This window comes from Sprattus sprattus (assembly GCF_963457725.1).
Source record: "Sprattus sprattus genome assembly, chromosome: 17".
Taxonomy (NCBI): Eukaryota; Metazoa; Chordata; class Actinopteri; order Clupeiformes; family Clupeidae; genus Sprattus; species Sprattus sprattus.
In genome coordinates, this window is record NC_137915.1 from 27,850,400 (window position 1) to 27,872,899 (window position 22,500).

General features: G+C 44.7%; 1 protein-coding gene across 1 annotated transcript in view; it reads left to right on the forward strand.

Annotated features, from left to right (window-relative positions):
- Positions 1-22,500, forward strand: part of pard3aa (par-3 family cell polarity regulator alpha, a) — a 349,907-nt gene that overhangs the window by 110,794 nt on the left and 216,613 nt on the right. The window contains exons 4-5 of the mRNA XM_080855535.1: positions 14,184-14,365; positions 17,442-17,579. Coding sequence (XP_080711661.1) covers positions 14,184-14,365; positions 17,442-17,579 — 320 coding nt within the window. The remainder of the gene's footprint in view (positions 1-14,183; positions 14,366-17,441; positions 17,580-22,500) is intronic.

Here is a 22,500-nt window from a genome sequence, read left to right on the forward strand (position 1 = left end):
CTCTCTGTCTTTTTCTTGTTTTTCTTTGGAATTGCTTGTCTGTTTTGCAATGAAAATATAGTTGAATTGAGTAGGAGGAAAATGAGGAGCATTATCTTTTATCTTTAGCTGTGGATGTCCTATAAGGGATATCATATATGATCTTGAAAAAAGACACTTCAGGTGCCCAGTGTTGTCAAAATCCAATGTATGGATGTGTATACATTTGTGTATAAAACTTTTGTATGGTTTTATGAATCTTTTTTTTTTTTGTGAAACTAACTTTTAGGGCCTGATTTACTAACATGCGACCACTGCTTAATCTGCGGTCGCACATTAACACACAGTGTTTCCCCGCATTTTCCGTGATATTTATCAAGCCAGATACGCGCTGGGCAATCATTATTTAGCGCACCGTTAAAAGACTGGAGAAATTGCTTGCAAGTTATTGCCACCATGGAGATTCGATGAAGAAAAAACTAAGGTTCAGCGAAGAGGAGAAAGATATATTGGTTCACGTTCGCTCAATCACTGAACCTGATTCAATGGGTTATATTGTTGTTTTGCCCGCCATCACCTACAGCGAGATGTTTAAAAGAACACGATTATAAATAATATGCTATTGGTGGCATTTATGCATAAACTGTCTATTATAACAATATAGATGTGTACATGGCGAGATTAATACGTTCTACAAGGGACATGGGTTCACTACAATATATCCCCACTGAAACAAATACATTTACCAAGTAGCCAGGCCTCTCCAAAATCACTGTCGCTCAATCATGGATAGATGGCACTATTCCGGAAGATAAAACTGTCATGGACAGACCACTACCACGTAAGTAATGGTCATGTTGGCATCACATATGACCTGGACATTCATTGAATATGTGTGCTTTCTGTTTCGGTAAACGTGTTCGTGGATTGAAGGTGGGACTGTTTGCATGTGGGTGCGATCAATTGCTCCAATTATGTTTGAAAGTTTAATTTCAGCTATCGTAGTGGGGAAATGTATATTGACCAGTGCGCCGTAGCAAGGTGTCGAGCACCTGGGTGAATATTTGGCTGAGTGAAGGCTGAGATATACCAACTGAAGATGCTATAACTGTTTGAAATGATCCGGAGGCCAATATCTGCAAATATTGCCAGGAGTTTAACAACTGATGGAATGGAATGTGATCGCCGGGTGGAGGGTTCAATGTCGTGTCGTGTTTATGAGACGGAGAATTAGCCCGCAAATCAGAGACGTGCACTCGCCAGGCAGTTTAGTAAATACCACGCAATACATCATTAGGCGCAATCCTCCCATTAAATAGCGCTTCACGCCCACGTTACCACCCACGTTTCCGTGCCATCCCACCTGTTGGCAGGTACACAACCTCAAAGCGTTAATATGCGACTCTACTGAAATGCGCCCCCTTAGTAAATACCGTTTTATGTTTACGACCGCTATTTTACGCCAGAAATGGGCGCAATCCTGTTAGTAAATCAGGCCCTTAGTCTTCAAGCATGGCTTTGGAATATGTTCAAGCGAGTTTGGCATTTTCTAACTATCAGTTAGGGTTATAAACTAGTTCAGGGCTAAATATCTGAACAGCCAAAGGCATCATCTTATCCCATTGAATCTCTTCTCATCTCACACCTAGTCTCTTTCTCTCTCTGCCTCCTGCTCCATCTCATCTTGGTTGAAAGGCCTCTCTTCAATCTTGCCTTCAATAGTGGTAAAGATTGCAACACTATCTGCAAACACTAATATCAGAAAAAAAATCACTGCGGGGTGATAACTGTGGCTACAAGTGCCTGATTGCCTATTTCATCTTCTCTCTCTGCCCTTCAGAAAGTTTGGCTCACTGCTGGTTCAAATAACTACTTCTCTCCACAAACTCCAAGGACTGCTATGACTCAAGCACTCAGCCGTTCAGTGTTCCACATACAACTAAGCAGTGCATTCTATTTTGGCATGATATTGCTTCATTTATACTTTCTTGAAATGTTCAAAGCTTCTGATACAGAAGACATGTTTGCACTCATGTGGAATCAATGAATAATATCATTATTATTCATATGATTCAAGAATAGACCAGACCAGACATGGGCAAAGTACGGCCCGCGGGCCGTATACAGCCCGTTGGGCTTTTTAATCCGGCCCTAGCGTCTGGCCCAAACAAACAAAAAAACATTTTTCTTTAAGAATAGACCAGACCAGACATGGGCATAGAATATAAACATTTTTTTAAATGATGCGTCGACTATAAAAATCCACGTCGACCATTTTTCACAATGGACGTCGTCGATTTTGCCGACTTATCGTTGCAGCTCTATGCCGTACAGAGCCTGCGTGGCTGCTCTAACCTGTTAATGTAAATAATAAAGAAGTTCAAGTGAGGTAATTGGTTTCGGCGCAGGCCTCAGATGTTTTCATGATGTTTGATCAGCCACGTTACGACATGTTTTTGTATTGTTCATGTTCATGCAATTTGTTAAATTGCCTTGCAAATAAATGCTTTGCTACCTGTTAAAGGCCAAATCCTTTCATGTGATGATTTTTACATGTCATTTATATTAGTTCACACAAACACTACATCCATCTGTTCCTGGTCCGGCCCCCTCTGTGAAATTTTAGAACCCATTGTGGCTCGCGAGTCAAAAAGTTTGCCCACCCCTGGACCAGACCATTGCACTCATTAATGACACGATATTGAAGAAGTTGTTTTAATTCATTTTCATATCGGGTTCCACAGGTTTGTCAGACAAAAGCAAAAACCACACTGATGAGACGGTCTTATTTTGTAGCTTTAGCAGGACGTCACAGTCATGTAGCTTTAGCAGGACGTCACAGTCATGTAGCTTTAGCAGGACGTCACAGTCATGTAGCTTTAGCAGGACGTCACAGTCATGTAGCTTTAGCAGGACGTCACAGTCATGTAGCTTTAGCAGGACGTCACAGTCATGTAGCTTTAGCAGGACGTCACAGTCATGTAGCTTTAGCAGGACGTCACAGTCATGTAGCTTTAGCAGGACGTCACAGTCATGTAGCTTTAGCAGGACGTCACAGTCATGTAGCTTTAGCAGGACGTCACAGTCATGTAGCTTTAGCAGGACGTCACAGTCATGTAGCTTTAGCAGGACGTCACAGTCATGTAGCTTTAGCAGGACGTCACAGTCATGTAGCTTTAGCAGCCGGAAAGTCATGCAGCTTTAACAAGAGACATCGATTGCACACTCTCTGCAGTTTTTTATATTCACACCAGTTGACTATATTTCTTAGATGGCCCCTTCATTCTCTTCCTTTTCCAAATTGTTACTAAAGATTTAGGCTCCTGGCCCTGTGCTACTGGTCATCATATCTATCCCAGTTGTGTTATCCCAGGATCCTATCCAATGATTCTTTTAAAAGCAAAAGTCTGTCATTTTTAAAAGGCCCGTATTGGGAAATATGTTCCTGAATGTTGCCATGCTACCCACATCCAAGGGCATTGGGGATTGGTCATGATCCCAGTGGTTTCACCTTACATTCACCCCTCAGATCCTTCATTTAGAATGGTCAAGAGTTTACTTGGGCCCGATTGGCCCTGCGCTAGCCTTTTCGCTGCTTTAATTTTTTTCTCAAACTAGGGACCACAGAAATAATTGTGAGTGACATTATGTTGGCTTGCATGGCCACAGTTTGGGAGTAGAGTAGGGTTAGAGTAACCTTTTACCATCTATATTTGTCAGTAGAATCTCTTTGGGGCACAGGCATATAGGCTCTCACTCCAGGAGTGGGTGTTAAAGTACTCCTTAATCCAAACTTTTTGTCAAAAAGCTATAAACAGCTGTCATTTAACTTCTGCTTCAGTTTAAGCGCAGAGAGAGGCTTATCTTTTAGGAATGCATCCCCCCCCCCCATGTTCTTGACCAACCTCTCCAGACACTTAATAAAAGAACATAAAGACTGTAATTGTAATCTTCCCATGCTCCGTAACAGACTTCAGGAAATGGCCTCATTTGGAGTACTTTATGGCTAATAGGCCAAAGCTAAAATTCACTTTGTTCATGCTTGCTTTTGTTTATGTCTGCATGTCTGGCTATAACTTATATCTCCTCAGAGAACTATGGGGAATTTCTGTTGAGCAGATAGACAATTGGTTCTGCACTGAGTTGAACTAGTTGCTACATTTTACATACTCTAAGCTGCAATTCTGAGTGAAAATGTCTTTTAGTTCTTGTTTGAATGACTAAGAAGGGGAACGTGTTTCAGTCCTTGTTTGAATGACTAAGACAGAGAATTGTAAAAATGTTGAAGATAGATGTAGAAAGGTTGAGTGTATGTGCCAGTGCTGAGTCCCGGACAACCAAGACACAATTTACTTCCTGATGGTAATGGATGTCGCCATTTTGTTTACAGGAGTCATATGAGCTTTATCTTTTAATGTAGGTTATTGGAGGTTTGTTTATTTTGCAGTGCCTGCAATATTTTAATGAAAGAGATAGATGGAATTCCAGCCAGTATAGTTCTACATTTGATACATTGTCACCAAGGCATCAGTGACAGTTATAATTGTATAAGGATGGTTTAACAGTACATTCATGCAGTTTAAAGTTTGAACAGTGTTGCTATTTCATTGCACCTGTGAAGTGGTATCCTCACTCGAAGGGTCTTATTGGAGCTGTGAAGTGGTAACCTTTCAGTATGACTCTCCTCTCCTTTTCCTACCTTTTCTTTTTAGCTTCTGTTACATGTCACAACCTGGTGTAATTCACACATCTCATCTCATAGTCAGGGGTGCCTCGAGGCCCTTATCGCTGTTAACACACTTTCCAAAAAAAGTACAGCAGACATGACAATGATAACAGCCTACTGGGGAGAGAAAAGTGTGAGGAGGACACACATCAGTGCTCCGTTGGTTTGGAAACTAGAAAAATGTGGTGATATATTGCAGAGGTCTTGTTATACCAGTTCCATCTTGTTCTCAGTGGAAGCTTCCAGAAGATCATTAACAATGTCACAGAGTCACACGCTTCTGTCTCCGCAGCCCATTAATTCAAAGACTGACGGCAAAGCCAAGCCCTCAATATGTGTGGGTTTGTGAAAACAAATGAAGATGGTTTAAAAGCTTCTTTGGGTTGGCTGCCCTCCCCCAGTGGTTTGTGAATGAATAGTACCTACAGTCATGCATACACAAACATATACACACACACATCAACACAACACAAATTATACAGCATCCATGGCTGTCATTTTCTTGTGTTCCCATTTCTGTCTCTTTTTTTTCTTCTCTCCCCCTCTCTTCCACTCGTCCCTCTCTGAGTGTGAATAGTCTAATTGGGGATTAGAATGCTCAGACCTTTCATTACTCTGCAAATGGGTTTTGATGAGATTGCTCCCCATTTCAAATTTCCTATCGGGGCCACATATGCTGATGGAACTCCCCTCAGTAAACTAGGGGCCTCTCTTTCCCCCCTCTTCTCTCTCTCTCCCCTGTTCTCTCTATCTCTCCCCCTTCTCTCTCTCTTCCCCTTTTCTCTCTATCTCTCTCTCTCTCTCCCCCTTCTCTCTCTCTCTACCCCCTTCTCTCTCTCTCTCTGTCGGTCTCTCTGTCTGTCTCTCTGCCTAATCTCTCTGAGAAACTCCTCTGCTCTGCTCTTGTTTGTTCCTTTCATCCACAGCCAATATACTACCCCCAAAAAAGTCCATTAAAATGAGTTATTAGCCTTTTAGCTCTGTGGAGCATGAACATAAGGAGGATGGTCCATTATAAAACCTGGCAGAGAAAATACCCGCTCTCGGGGGGTGGGGTGTGGTCACATATAGATGTTCACTTCATTTTTTTCCCTTTTTTAAGTATTTTAAGTGTCTTAAAGGTGCGTTCAGTGAAAAACATAATATCTCATGAATAATAAAAGCAGAAGCAAGGTATCAACAGGCAACTGTTTCTTTGTTTATTGACCAAGAACAATTGACACATTTTGGTGGAACATTACATGCGGGGATGATGACTTCATATTAGTTCACATTGTTCATATTGTAGCTTTTCCTCCCTTCACTATAGATTTAATTCAAGGCAAGTTTTCACAGCAGCTCAATTTCGCTTTAAATAGTGAATTGTTAGTCTGTAGTTTTTGTTTGTTTTTGTTGAGTTTAATCGAGGAGCTGATGACCTGCCATTATTCCTTGCTGTATCTCGGTCCCTCTATAACCACAACACACACACACACACAAGGCCTATTTGCATTCATGGTTGGGTGGAAATTAATGCTGCCCAAGGCAGTAAGGGGCTTTGGTGAGGACTGCCAGCAAAATTTGCCTTTGTATTGTTGTTTGCCTCAGGGCTTAAACTGATGGCCCTCGACCTCCTCTTCCTCTACCTCATTTTGTATCCAAGGAGTGCACCTGTTAAACAAACTGCAGTTTTGTTAATGTGCTTGTCCCTGTACACAATCTGCTTAGGATGTGAGACTGTAACCTAAATAACTTCAAACTTGATCCCTCTTTTTGTCATCTTATCCCTGGCTCCACCATGCCTCTGAGCACAGAACTAATCCACCCATTCCAAACGAGACCTGCATCATATTCTCAGCCACCCCACATACAGATCAACCCAGAGATCGGATGTCTGTAGAATCAGGGGAAAAACTTCAGGCTAATGAATCATTAAACCAATGCTGTTTTTGGCCTGGAAAATCACACGCTTTGATCTTGTACAAAAATGTTTTTCCTCTCAATCCCCATCATTCTGTTTTGTTTTTCTAGCTTAGCTCTGTCAACAAAACCGCCAGATATGGAACTGTGTCCAATATGGAAACCAGGGGAATAATTGATTTGACAGTTTTTGGAATTTTAACGAATAACCTGGCTCAAATTTCTCCGACTTTCTGAAATGAGATCAGGACCGGCTGCACTTGGTTAGGTGTCTGGTTTTAAGCATGCCATCCACTGTCATGGTACTACTCCTTTCTTGTTTTCATAATTAGCTTTGATTTATATTCTGCCTTGACATGCAGTGTTTTGTGCAGTTGTCTTAAATTAGCCTTTTTGCAGTTCTGTTCTTGATGTGACTCTTGTTAGATGTATTCTTCACTGGCGTAGTTGAAAGAAACACATAGTGTAGTGTTTAGGCTATAGTTTATAGGGTTTTGTCTGAAGTCTGTAGAAAGACTCAGTTTGGTGGAGAGATTTGTATTGCCTGCCATGCTTGCAGGTCTCTTGTTTTCTTTCCTCTGTGGAACGGGGAGGTGGTGAGGCTGCTTCGTGATTGCAGTGTTGTGGCGTGTTGGTGGAGCCACACTGAGTCCCACAGAGCAGCCGTGGGGGCTTAATCGAGTCAGAGCACTGTTGCCTCACTGATGAGGCCAAATTGGGGTTGACGGTTGGGAGAACCTGATGAGTTATCTGTGGGGGTACGCAGACCCCCGTTGACATGACCTCCTCCACGTAGCCTGCCAGCTCCTCACCGAGCACAGTGGGCTGAACTGGCTCCGGCCATCACAGAGTCGGGGATTCACTGTCTTTCAATGCTTACTCCAGTGGAACGTTTCTTTCTTTACATTTTCAGAGCTTCCACATCCACTTCCACTTTTAGCTTTGTTTTGTTTATTCATAGGTTTTATGTAATGCAAATTAACAGGATATTCAAATACTCACATACACGCACAACAACACACACACACACACACACACACACACACACACACACACACACACACACACACACATACACCATTCTCTCTACCATACCATTCTGTTTTCTTAAATGTTTCACTGACCTCTCGATCCATTTCACTTCCTTGTCAGAGTACATCTTTCCTGATCTTTTCGAGATTATTTTAATGTGTGTGTCATTGTCATACAGCAGTAGTGGAATGTTTTCCCAGATCCATATAATTTAAAGATACTGGAAATTGCACATGGACCTTTAAGTGTCATCTCCCCCATGTGCCATTATTGTACACGGCACAGGTTCAACATCACAGATGAAGCATTACAGCAGGGCAGGAATGAATTCTGGCATTGGTGTCATTGTCACAGAAACTGCTCTGAAACTGCTTGGGCAAATTGACGATACGACTCCCATTCTGTCAGAAGGACTGTCTGTGCGTATGTGAAGTTGAATGTCCTCAAGTTGAGCGTTTTATGGACTGCCATTTTCATGTCATTTTCCCTCCAACAATTTCCCTTTTGATAGTGGAATTACTTTGTTGATGTCATTCAGACATAAATGGTTGTGCTGATGGTTTCAGTTGTTCTATGCAGTGGCGCTCATTCCTCTCTCTCAGGCTGTGCAGTATTGCCCACCTACAGAGCCTCTGTAATGAGCTGTGTAATGGCCTTTATGATCACAACACTGGTGCCGTCCCATCCTGGGGTAGATTTATAACGTATGGTTAAAGGTAGCGGAGCCACAAGGTGACCTCCCCAGGGCCCTGGAAAAAAAGACTCGCCCTTTATGATATTTACTCGATTTAGCAGCTTCCTGTGTTAGCACAGCAGGACTGTTTGCTTTGCTGATTGAAAAGCTCTCAAGATGGTGGGAGACTGCATTCCAGTCTAGTTCTGCTGGTTCCACGTGTGTGTATGAGCTGGGTGTCACACTGATTGCCCCCCTCTGTGTCAATGCCAACTCAGTGCCCCAGCATGTGGGGAACGTCAACCCAGATGAGTCAGGTCTCATTTGGACTCAAGGCGCCCGGACCACTCGCCTTTCTCTCCTTATTCCGCTCTTTACTACTTGGTCATTCGCATTCCTTGGACATGTTTTTCCACCTTCTATTGGACATGTTTCCATGCTGTTCCCCACCTTCTATTGGACATGTTTCCATGCTGTTCCCCACCTTCTATTGGACATGTTTCCATGCTATTCCCCACCTTCTATTGGACATGTTTCCATGCTATTCCCCACCTTCTATTGGACATGTTTCCATGCTATTCCCCACCTTCTATTGGACATGTTTCCATGCTATTCCCCACCTTCTATTGGACATGTTTCCATGCTATTCTCCACCTTCTATTGTGTCCTTAACTCAGCACTGTCTGTGTCTATGCATGCCACTTTGAAGACCACTGATTTGTTCATCTCTCTTCTGCTTGTCATACTGTGGTTTTGAAATGATTCTGTGCTGCTCTCTCCTTTCCCCAGCTCATATCTCCTGTTGTGTTCCATCATCCCTCTTATTTCTTCTCTTCTCTTTCTTCTCCTTCTTCTCTTCTTGTCTCTTTTCTGCTGAAAATGTCTGCTAATTTGGACAGCCAGCACCTCATCTCATGCCTCATGCCACCACCTGATAATGTTTTTTTTTTTCCGCTGAGCTCTTGTATATTAAGCATACAACTAAATATACAAGTTTTACATTACTATAATGTTCTCTTTCTGTGGCAGGGATGTCTATGCCTCCTTCCTCCCCTCTCCACCCAAAGTACAGGATTATATTTAGACTACTGAGAGATTTTTAAGAGCTGCATTATGTTAAATGTTGGATGGCTCTTTTTTTTAAGGCTCCCTCTGCAGTCTGTCTTTTATATTTTATATTTCATTTTGTACTTTCTGCAAGCTTTCACCCCTCTCCTGAATCACAAACCTCTGAAAGTTTCAGCTCACTGAGTGGACAGGTTGCTTGTGCTCCGTCAGAAATCATGTCCAGTGCTGTTCCATCATATCTCCCAGTGAAGGAAACAGACACTTATTGGTGAACTGAACCTGCCTAAAGCAGAACAGAACTCCATATCCCATCTGCCCCTCACTCTAGAACAGAACAGAACAGAACTCCATAGCCCCATCTGCCCTTCACTCTAGAGAGAACAGAACAGAACAGAACTCCATAGCCCCATCTGCCCTTCACTCTAGAGAGAACAGAACAGCACAGAACTCCATAGCCCCATCTGCCCTTCACTCTAGAGAGAACAGAACAGAACTCCATAGCCCCATCTGCCCTTCACTCTAGAGAGAACAGAACAGAACTCCATAGCCCCATCTGCCCTTCACTCAAGAGCAGAACAGAACAGAACAGAACTCCATAGCCCCACCTGCCCTTCACTCAAGAGAGAACAGAACAGAACTCCATAGCCCCATCTGCCCTTCACTCAAGAGCAGAACAGAACAGAACAGAACTCCATAGCCCCATCTGCCCTTCACTCTAGAGAGAACAGAACAGAACAGAACTCCATAGCCCCATCTGCCCTTCACTCAAGAGCAGAACAGAACAGAACAGAACTCCATAGCCCCACCTGCCCTTCACTCTAGAGAGAACAGAACAGAACTCCATAGCCCCATCTGCCCTTCACTCAAGAGCAGAACAGAACAGAACAGAACTCCATAGCCCCACCTGCCCTTCACTCTAGAGAGAACAGAACAGAACAGAACAGAACTCCATAGCCCCATGTGCCCTTCACTCTAGATGCCCCTGCTTGCTTCACTCTCTGCTATCTCTCTCGGCGTCTGTCTTGATCAGCATTCATATACATTAGCTCCATTACACTCTCCTGGCATACTGTCAGGAGCTCCTCTCCTTTGGCAGGTTACCGGAGCAAGGACAAACCAGGCACCCCGGCAATCTAACTGATTGGAAGCTGAAAGTAATATATTAAAGAGCCCTGTTGCTGGAGTTGAACTTTATTGTATGTTATTACTGGAGACCTGAGAGATGCATAGAGAGTATGGGAGTTATGCCACTGGAGACAAACATAGCCCCACTTATCCAAACAATGTACCTGATGCATATTTTAAAGAGGAGTTGTAGCAGGATCTTTGTTGTACGGGTTAGGTTAGCCTCCCCTGAAGTAACTGGGAAGGATGAGATATGTAGATATTAGCTCATAAGAAACTCTCCTAGGTGTGGTGTTCATCTTGACCAGGTGGGGATTGGTGGAAGGAGAGCTGACCCCTGGCTAAAATCCCAGGCTATAATCCCCCCCATCTGATTAGAGGCTCCCAGGCTCACAGAGATCAATGGCCACTTTGTCTTAAGTGGTCATGTAGGTTATTAAACAGGGGACGGGCCCATTTAATTTAGGCACTGCACTTATCCATTCAGTCTTTAATAGCTTGTATTGGTGGATGACCACAGAGAAGAGGCTAGAGAGGACAAAAGGATAGGTAAGGGTGGTGAGGTGGTGTGGGTAAGGGTTTTAGGGTTTTAGTCAAACGCACACAATACAGTTGAGCATATGTGTGAGTGTAATCTGCAGCAGGTTTACAAGCCAGCAAGGCTCTGCTTTTGAAAGTGAAAGCCTCCTGTCCCTCTTCTATGTTCAAAGCAACTCGGAGCACCCACTCGGTGAATTCCATATTTGTTCAGTCTAGTAAAGAACAAAAATAACATGGGAAAAAACCTGCTCTCCTCCTCCTCCTCTTCCTATTCCTCCTCTGTGTTCATTTTTGGCCTCCTCTTCTCTGTGACCCAGAACATCTGGTCAGCGTTTCAGCATTTCCCATCATCTCTTCCCATTCTCACAGCCCATCGTCTCTTCCCATTCTCACAGCCCATGGTCTCTTCCCATTCTCACAGCCCAAAGCTCCAGGAATTCCAGAGGCGGCTCGATGTGGCCTTCTTTGGAATGGAAAGTGGGGGGGGAGAAAAAAAATGTGAAAATCAAATCCATTCAATGATTTTTAGAATCTGCAGACATGCCTGAGACAAGGTTACCATTCTATTGGTCAGATCCAATTATCACACTGTGTATATGGCTGTCTGTCTGTGTGTTTTTCTTGTCACTGGATAGGCATTAGAGGCCTCAGTACATCCCGGTGCCGTCAATTTCCTGCTGTTGCAGACTCAGGCTGTGTCAAATTCCCTGTGTGCAGTCCTGACTGTCGTAATTTGTAATGAAATTTAGGGAGGTGAAAGCTTCGGATGCAGATGCCAGTCAGTCCACCCCCCTGTGTCCCCAGTGCTTTGTGTTTGGTCCTGGGCTGTCAGGCGTTCTTTAGTAATTATCTAATAGAACGCCGGGGTTGGAATTGGAGTTCTACAATTACATATTTTCAGAGGAAGATTAAAGCGTTGACCTGCACGTGAACTGACCACTGGCTGGGGAAGGGTATTAAACATCAGGATTGAATTCTGGGTGTAATAGAAGCATAACAGTGAAGGGGCCATGACTTGCTCTGGCCAATGAAGTCTGAACAGCCTTGCCATACACACACACTAACACACACAAACACACACACACACACACACACACACACACACACACACACACACACACACACACAGTATTTTAGAACTTCCTTTGGCTGCACTTGTGTGCATTTATATACACACACACACAGACACAGAGACACACACACACACACACACACACACACACACACACACACACACACACAGAAACACACACTAACACAGGCACACGCGCACACACACACACACACACTGATATGGTGCTCTCACAAGCACATTCATTTAAAACTGTTTCTAAATAACAGTTCTAAACAGCCTCGTCACACACACACACATACACACTCAGTATTTGAACTGCCTTTGGCTGCACTTGTGTGCGTTTGTACACACACACACACAAACACACACATTCTCACTTTCACAAGCACACTAGTTTTAAACTGTTTCTAAATAACAGCGTTCTGTGTGCCACCTTGGTTTGTGAATGTGAAAATGGGAGACGCAGTAATAAAGCACATATGCTGGCTCTGTGTATCAGCTGTGGCTGAGCCAGTAGGCATATGTGCAGTTGGGTAACTGTTAAAAGACGACAGGTGGTAGTATCAGCATTTGCATAATTATGGATGTACAGAGTGCAGTCATAACAAGCCATAAACACAACCCATATGGCCCTTTTAAGATCCAAAGCTGTAGATCTTAAACAACTTGAAGCGTTTCCTTTTTGGACAGGTGTTTTTCATAGGCCTGGATTCCAGACTGCAAATGTCTTATTAGACTGGCGTTGAGTGGGCCAGCCACAGACGGGGTTGTGTATTGGCTCTTACAGTGAGCCACAGACTGGGTTGAGTATTGCCTGCAACAGTACACGGCCTGCTCCTATCTCCTAGAACCTGGCTGTGTGACAGGCTCTGACGGTTGGGAAATAAGTTATGAATAAAAACAATGGACAGTGTGAGAATTATCAGGAGAGAATAGTGACCTGACAAAGACCTCCGTAAGCTTTGTTGCAGATGTATGCTGCCCCAGTCTCAGTCTCAGACACCTGCCCTGAGGTTCAAAGCCATAACAGTGCACCTCATATATATGTTGCCCCCCCCCCCCACTACAGTGCACTTTATACATATGGTGCCCCCCACCCCCCACCCCCCTCTCTCCTTCTGCATGTCTGGCTTGCTCTCTTGTCTTGCTGAATCACCTCCAAAGACATGCCCTTATTGGTGTCCCTCTGTCCTATTCCTCCATAGACATGCTCTTATTGGTGTCTTTCTTTCATATTCCTTTATAGACATGCTCTTATTGGTGTCCCTCTGTCCTGTTCCTCCATAGACATGCTCTTATTGGTGTCCCTCTGTCCTGTTCCTCCATAGACATGCTCTTATTGGTGTCCCTCTGTCCTGTTCCTCCACAGACATGCCCTTATTGGTGTCCCTCTGTCCTGTTCCTCCATAGACATGCTCTTATTGGTGTCCCTCTGTCCTGTTCCTCCATAGACATGCTCTTATTGGTGTCCCTCTGTCCTGTTCCTCCATAGACATGCTCTTATTGGTGTCCCTCTGTCCTGTTCCTCCATAGACATGCTCTTATTGGTGTCCCTCTGTCCTGTTCCTCCATAGACATGCTCTTATTGGTGTCCCTCTGTCCTGTTCCTCCATAGACATGCTCTTATTGGTGTCCCTCTGTCCTGTTCCTCCATAGACATGCTCTTATTGGTGTCCCTCTTTCATGTTCCTCCATAGACATGCTCTTATTGGTGTCCCTCTGTCCTGTTCCTCCACAGACATGCCCTTATTGGTGTCCCTCTGTCCTGTTCCTCCATAGACATGCTCTTATTGGTGTCCCTCTGTCCTGTTCCTCCATAGACATGCTCTTATTGGTGTCCCTCTGTCCTGTTCCTCCATAGACATGCTCTTATTGGTGTCCCTCTGTCCTGTTCCTCCATAGACATGCTCTTATTGGTGTCCCTCTTTCATGTTCCTCCATAGACATGCTCTTATTGGTGTCCCTCTGTCCTGTTCCTCCACAGACATGCCCTTATTGGTGTCCCTCTGTCCTGTTCCTCCATAGACATGCTCTTATTGGTGTCCCTCTGTCCTGTTCCTCCACAGACATGCCCTTGCACGTGCGGCGCAGCAGTGACCCGGCCCTGGCTGCCCTGACTGAAGCCCAGCTGCGTCCAGAGGAGCCGTCCAGGAAGAACCCCACACGCTGGTCCACCACAGCCGGCTTCCTCAAGCCCAGCGCCCACAACACCATTAGTGGAACTGGCACCAACAGCCTGGAGAGAAAGGTGAAGGCACACAGCACACTCCTGCAGGCTCATGTAGCCCTCACTGTCACTAGATTAGGAACTGTTACCTTTACCAAGTGTGTGAGTATTTAATGATTAATATGAGTGTTGATGTTAAGTAAAGGCTTAATTTAATGAATGATCTTTTTACTGCCATCACTTTAGTGCACCACTGAGATGTGTGTAGACATGATGGACCCAGTGGTAGAGCCAACAGCTCTCTTTTCTTTGGCAACCCTGGCCCTGCTTGGCCAGAGAAGATGTGGCTATTGTCAGTTCATCCAAATTGGAGCAAGTTCTCAGTCCTTTTCATAAACTCTTCCCTCAATGATGTCACTGGTCCACCCTATTCACAAATACAACATGTTGAGTTGAAATATGGAGAGTGATGGTAAATAGTAGATTTGAGTTGATGAATTGAAGTGTGTTGTAAAGACTCCCAGGTCAGGATCTGAAGCCTAATGGTGATGGTATGTGTTGTAAAGACTCCTGATGGTGAAAGCATGTGTTGTAAAGACTCCCAGGTCAGGATCTCAAGCCTGATAGTGATGGTATTTGTTGTAAAGACTCCTGATGGTGAAAGCATGTGTTGAAATTAGTTGAGTCCCAGGTCAGGATCTCAAGCCTGATGGTGATGGTATTTGTTGTAAAGACTCCTGATGGGTAACGCACGTGTTGTAATTTGTTGAGTCCCAGGTCAGGTGAGTGCCTTGGTCTGTAGATGAATCAGAAACGCATCCTCTGTTTATCCATCCAGCCTCCCTGCCGTGGCAAATTGAAAAGAGTCCAATTAACTTTCTCAAAATGGCTGCCCTCTCACGATGATGGTGCACACCTTGCCTTTTTGATACCGGCAAAGATTTAAAGATGAATTGAGGGGGAATGAGGGAGGATAGGAAGGTGTAGTGGTGGAATGTGACACGCTTCCCCTGGATGCGATTAGTGTGGCTCTGAACATTTCCTTATAATCCCATTTAAGAGTAGTTTTGGTGTGTCACAGCCTTGGTAAGCTTATAGAACACTTTCATGTTGAAGGGGAAATAATAAAAGACCACAAAGAGAAAATAAAGCTGTTACCTTTCATTTCTGTGTGTGTGTGTGTGTGTGTGTGTGTGTGTGTGTGTGTGTGTGTGTGTTGGTTGGGGGTGGTGTGAGTTGTGGAGGCGGCTGGTAAAATGTCAAGGCCAGAGGTGGTGGGGAATGGCTTTGTTGTTGATCTTGGCAGAGTTCCTTAGGCGACTGTCTGTCTGTCTTGTTTGGATGTGTCTGTGTGTGTTATGATTGAGGAGACCCATTCCTCTCGTGATGCATGCAATGCTGTTTTTAACAGTCTTTATTTAACTGATTTAACTGTGGCAGAGCATGGAATGAAAAGTGTCCCACTATTTATTTAGGTATTTGGTATTTCCTAAGTGAAACTTGTCTATTTTTATATTTCATTTCTATCTAGTTTACGTGTCTATTTTCAGCGTTTTGGTATTGTTGTGATGTGGGATATATGTTGAGTGTTGTGGACAATCTGGCTTTTATTCAGCTCTCTTACCCTGGCCAGGATCTAAAAGGATAAACAGCTGACAGTGCTCTCAGGCTGTGTGGTTGAGATCACAGACCAATGTAAGACAGCTCACTGCCAGCCCTTAGGTTACCTTAGTCTCACACCTGATTCTCAGTGGTTTAGATGCCCTCTGTTGCCTACTGTGCTCTGCAGCGAGGTGTGTATGTTCACTGGCATTCCTCTTTGATTCATCAGTGCCCATGCCAAGTCCTCACTCTGCCTGTGCTGTCTTTCCTGTATTTGTGAGGCCCTTCTGAATCAGTGTCATTTAATGGCTTCAGCAGCACCACCAGTAAATAGTCACTCATCTGATTTACTGCCTGCCTTGCCGTTGACTTTTATCTGCTGTCAAAATTAAGGAGATGTCTGTTCCCTATTTTCACTCCCTTCCTTTTTTTGGTCTGCCCTGTGCAACATCGGCGGCTTGGATGGTTATCACCAGCCGTCCTGTTCTGCGCCCTTTGACCTTTCCGCTTTATGGCCTCTGTCTGCAGCCCTTCCTCATCTCCGGCTCCAAGCACTCTCCCATGTGCGGCCTTTGTCACGGTATATTCCACTTAGGCAGAACATATGGATAGTCTTACAGTTGGAGAAAGGGCGCTCTGTTTTGCTGACCCACTGGGGAGGTTTTCATGCGGATAGTCTTTGCTGGGGACGGCCTGGTGCAGTATTCGTAGATTTCTTTTCAAGCTGGCTACAACCATCAAGCACGCTCACTTCATGGCCGCTATGGGCTACCCTGGAGCAACCCTTTCTTGTAGGCTCTGTGTGTTGTGAGGAGGGTGTGGTACCATGTACATACAATAAATCACTTGCTTGCTTTCATTAGATCTAGCACGAGTGGGTGTTTCGTTTCAGCTGTTTTCCAGAGTATGTCTTTGACTGGTGTCCGTTGTAATTTACAAATGTCCTAACTTTTCAGAATAAATCAACCCTTCCAAAGTTGCACCATATTGGAGAAGAAAGGGAAAAAAATAGTTTCTCTGAAAAGCAAAGAGGAACAGTATACTTTCTTGGCCCTGTCCCAATGTAAATACAGCTTGTTACACTAAGTTGGACTGACATTATTGTTATTGCTGCGATGCTCAGGCTTTTTGACATATTTTTCGTACCTATTTCTCAATCTAAAATATGCCTTGATGAATACCTGAAAATCGAGATATTTGGAAATATGGCAATTCCGTGGTTCCAGAAAGACATCATTGTGGTAGATCTTTGGTAGATTGTGGTAGATCTCTGGTAGATTGTGGTTACCTTTTACATTTTTAGACTGTGCCGGTTTACTGTTTGTTTTTGTTGGGAGAGTCGATAACATGTTTAAGCAACAGCACAGCAAGTGTTTCATGACTGTCATCAAAATGGGATGTTTACTTGATGTGTCTGTTGATGTGTGTATACAGTACAGTCGGGATGTAAAAGCTCACGCTCTGTTGATGTGTGTATGTGCATGTGTGTATACAGTATGTAGGTGTATACGATCTGCAGAGAATATCTCTCCATGGTTGTTTGTGCTTTTCTCAGGGAAAAGGGTTGAACTCGTACCGGAGCCTTCCCCGTGACACCGCAGCGTGGGCCACCCAGTTCCAGAGGGAGAATGCCCGCTCGTCACTCAGTGCCAACCACCCAATGGTGGACCGCTGGCTGGAGCGCCAAGAACAGGTAGGCACCATGCCGTGAGAACCAAGAACAGGTAGGCACCATGCCGTGAGAACCAAGAACAGGTAGGCACCATGCCGTGAGAACCAAGAACAGGTAGGCATGCCGTGAGAACCAAGAACAGGTAGGCATGCCGTGAGAACCAAGAACAGGTAGGCATGCCGTGAGAACCAAGAACAGGTAGGCACCATGCCGTGAGAACCAAGAACAGGTAGGCACCATGCCGTGAGAACCAAGAACAGGTAGGCACCATGCTGTAAGCACCAAAAACAGGTAGGCATACCGTGAGAACCAAGTACAGGTAGGCACCATGCCGTGAGAACCAAGAACAGGTAGGCACCATGCCGTGAGAACCAAGAACAGGTAGGCACCATGCTGTAAGCACCAAAAACAGGTAGGCATGCCGTGAGAACCAAGTACAGGTAGGCACCATGCCGTGAGAACCAAGAACAGGTAGGCACCATGCCGTGAGAACCAAGAACAGGTAGGCACCATGCCGTGAGAACCAAGAACAGGTAGGCATGCCGTGAGAACCAAGAACAGGTAGGCATGCCGTGAGAACCAAGAACAGGTAGGCACCATGCCGTGAGAACCAAGAACAGGTAGGCACCATGCCGTGAGAACCAAGAACAGGTAGGCACCATGCCGTGATCTCCAAGAACAGGTAGGCACTATGCAGTGAGCCACTGCAGGGGAGGCTGGAGCAATTCTCTTAACGAGTCATCTCAAATAGTAGTAGTTTCACTCATCACGTGGTTATGTAGGAAGTGTGTGTCACGCTAGAAGAAGGAAGATTGATTGAGATCACTGTCAAACGCAGCTGAGCAGGCCTCTCATGAAACAGACCCTGTAGGATCCTCGCGGGGTTAATGAGTGAGAAGGTCAAATCCAATGGACTGGACAATTCACACCTAGCTCTGCTGTGTGCTGCCCAGCTGTGGGAGTGTTTGGTTGGATCTGCTAGTGAACGTACCAGGATGCCATCAGTTCAGAAAATTATTGTAGAGTTGTTTCCTCTCCCTGATCTGGGATCTGTGCTGTTGTGTTGACCTTGTTTTGTGCATGCCAACAGTATCCTCATTTGCCCTGTATTTCTATCACGCGCTGCACTTTCACACTCCCCTGCTCCCTGTCCCCAGACCTGTCAATACATCCACTGGCTGGCTACGCACCGGTGTGGAAGGAGCCTGAAGTGATTTCTTCCTCCACACAGAAAAATAGAAAATGAAGGAGGAGAAAAAGAGATTGAAATGTTGAGGAATGTGCTTATTCATTTTCAGAATCGATTTGCCAGCAGAAATACAGCTCACATTTAGTTCACCTAGAGTCCCTCTGGTCCCCAGTGAGAGCATGGACAGCTTTGGAAGGATTTTTATTTCGCTCTCTCTTTCTTCGAGCAGCCCTCGTTCTTTTCTTTGCACATGCCCGCAATGAAAGCCAGTGCCCCCGACCAATCACGCTCCAGATCGTGCATCTTCATTAAGGGACTCGTCTTGCATGGAGAAGCCAATCACTTCACTTCTCTGCAGAGGCTCAAGGGATTGGCTGCCTTGACCCAACACACACACACACACACACACACACACACACACACACACACCAACGCATAAACTATCTTTCTCTCTCTCTCTCTCTCTCTCCCCCTCTCTCTCTCTCTCTCTCTCTCTCTCTCTCTCTCTCTCTCTCTCTCTCTCTCTCTCTATGTCTGTCTCTCCTTGCAAACACACTTCCACTTCCACACACATCTTTACATTTGTATAACTTGACCCCTTGCAAACACACATGCACACAGGCGTTGGTATTCTTCACTCTCAAACACACATACTTCAGTTCTCAGAGATGAGTTTCAGTAAGACATGATTGGTTACTGATGTATACCACATCATCTTGACCACAAACCCTGACATATTCCCTGACATTAATATATGTCGCCTATCATCCTGTCTCTCTCCCCTTTCTCTTCTCTCTCTCTCTCTCTCTCTCTCTCTCTCTCTCTCTCTCTCTCTCTCTCTCTCTCTCTCTCTCTCTCTCTCTCTCTCTCTCTCTCTCTCTCTCTATCCCTTTCTCTCTCCCTTTCTCTTTCTCTCTATCTCTCTCTATCCTCTCTCTCAATCTCTTTCTCTTCTCTATCTCTCGCTCTCTCTCAATCTATTTATTTTCTCTCTCTCTCATTAGTTTGTATCTTCTCTCTCTCCTCTTTTTCTCCTCTCTCTCTCAAGCTGTAGACTCAGACATGCAATAAGATTCCTCTCTCGTCACCACAGCTGTATCTCTTTGTCTCTCTCTGAGCACTGTCTCTATCGTGTGTGTGTGTGTGTGTGTGTGTGTGTGTGTGTGTGTGTGTGTGTGTGTGTGTGTGTGTGTGTGTGTGTTTAAGGTACGTAGGTGTTTCTGTGATAAAAGTGCAGCAGATAAAAATACCTCACCATGGGTTAATTAAAATATCGCACTGCCACGATCTGCAGAAGCTGTACTGATGATAATGAACACACACACACACACACACACACACACACACACACACGCGCACACACACACACACACACACACACACACACACACACACACACACACACACACACACACACACACACACACACACACACACACACACACACACACACACACACACACACACACACACACACACACACACACACACACACACACACACACACACACACACACACACACACACACACACACACACACACACACACACACACACACACACACAATCTTGGACCATGTGATAATGTCTTAATGGTTGACCGTCCCAATCAGTGGCCAACACACTATTAAAGACACACATGCAAAAACACACAAACTCACACACAGCCGATATTGAAACTGAACTCACAGCATACCTACTGGTCCCTATTACCACACACTGACTCTTGTACCATGGAAATAATTGAAGTGCTTATTTTTAGCCCCCATTTTCATTTCACGGGGGGGAAGTTTGAGTGGTTGTTGAAACCACAAGTTCTCTCCCATGCTGAAGCCCTCCCACTGAACCCTCCCGTGTTCCCTGATGGAGTCGTGACAGGTGGCGCTGGAGGAGGCGGCGGCTCTTTAGCGTGGCTAACTGGTGAATGGGCGCCGCGCGGTGAAGTGCCATTTTAGTTGCAGCATCGGCCCGCCACCTCTTTAGTGCTCCTGTGTGATGCATTTTTAATAGTCCCTGAACACTCTGAGGATGAATTAGACATGGCACTGTCTACTTGCTTTAGAGATGGAACATTTTCCCCCAGTTGTTTCCTTCTGAATGGTTAGGTTCATGGACAAGTTGATCAAGCATGCCATTGTGTTTCTCTAGCACTCTGTCTTTCTCTTTCTGTAGTTTTTTTGTCTCTCAATTCAGTTCAATTTTCTTTGGAATCAGTTGAATACAGTTCAAATCAATTCAATTAAATTTAGCTCAGTTCAAGCGGTAAGCAGTACGATTTTTTTGGGCCTGAAAAAAAACATGAGTTCATGCTTCAGTCAGTTTGTATCTCTCTTGCTCTCTCTCACTCTCATTCACGCACTCTTTTCATTCACACTAAATCAAAAGTGCATGACGCACACACAACTGCAACGGAAAAGGGAGGGGTTGAGCAGAGTTGCTAGTTTCAGTTCTGTACTCATAGTACATGGACTCAAAGACATGAAAAGACAGATTCCACAGCATATTTATTAGAACGTGTGTCATTGAATTTATGTCTTCTGAGGCAATCATACTAATGAATATTTTGTCGTGCTGTTATGACAAGCGGACTGGTGACTTTGCAATTGGTGATCTTATGTCAGGCTCATATCATATCGGTCATCACAAAGGCTTGTCCTAGCAGCAATTGGAAAGAGTGTAGGGCCTCACTCGGAAAACTGGCACCATATTTCGCTCTCATGATTTCAATGCAACGTGTCATCTTGCTTTGCACCAAGGTAGCTGACAATTGTCTTGCTCAGGTCTGCATAAAGTCTAACGCACCAATTAACACACACTGTCTAACACACCGGTTGTCCAAGTAGCACTCTTAAAGGGCTCTATTGATTGCCAGATTGCATGAATTAGCCTTTAAATAAAACCTTGGCATTAAAACCTTGCCTGCTTTATGATAATATCTTATGGAGTTTATTACACCCATACGCAGCTCTGTCAACAAGTCACTCAAAGGTCCCTGTGAATCTCCATGGAGACCATAGATTTGTGACCTTCCTGACTGATGAACTGGTCAGTAGTCCTGCTGTTGTGCTTCCACACAGGATGACTCCCGGGAACATTTCTTTAACCTTCTATTTCATTGAATCTAGTGTTATGTCAGTAATCAGCTCAGCGAAAGGTAGAGAAGACATTTTGATAAACCAGGTCTTTTTCTGTGCTTTGAGGTTGAATGGAGCACCTTGTCTGTGCTGCCCGTCTCACTCCTCATAAATGAAGAGGGAATGCTTGTCTCTCTGCGGATAGTTTATGTGTCTGGAGTTCCTGAAGGAGAGCTAGTGAAAAAGAAGACAAGACAAATCAGGTGTTTCAGCCTTTTCCGTGGTTAATTGGCTGATGCCTGAGAGGAAGCGGAGGAGACACTGGCAAACTGACTGAACAAAAGAAGGATGCAAAAAGAATGTCACTAGTGGTGAGATGATCATTTATCCTCACAGGTCTGCTCCTTCTGTTTGTTAATATTTACTTAGCTAACCTGCCTGGTAAGGCTTTGAGATACATTGTTGGAAAATACAAATAGCACTTGCCATGGTAGATGGGACACTGTGTGTGTGTGTGTGTGTGTGTGTGTGTGTGTGTGTGCGTGTGTGCGTGTGCAGAGGCCCTTTGGCATGCCCCAGGCATATTTGGCCCAGTGGAGTGGAACGGACTGCAGCGACTTCAAATCCCAATCTCTCTCTCTCTCTCTCTCTCTTGCTCTCTCTCTCTCTCAGTAGACCT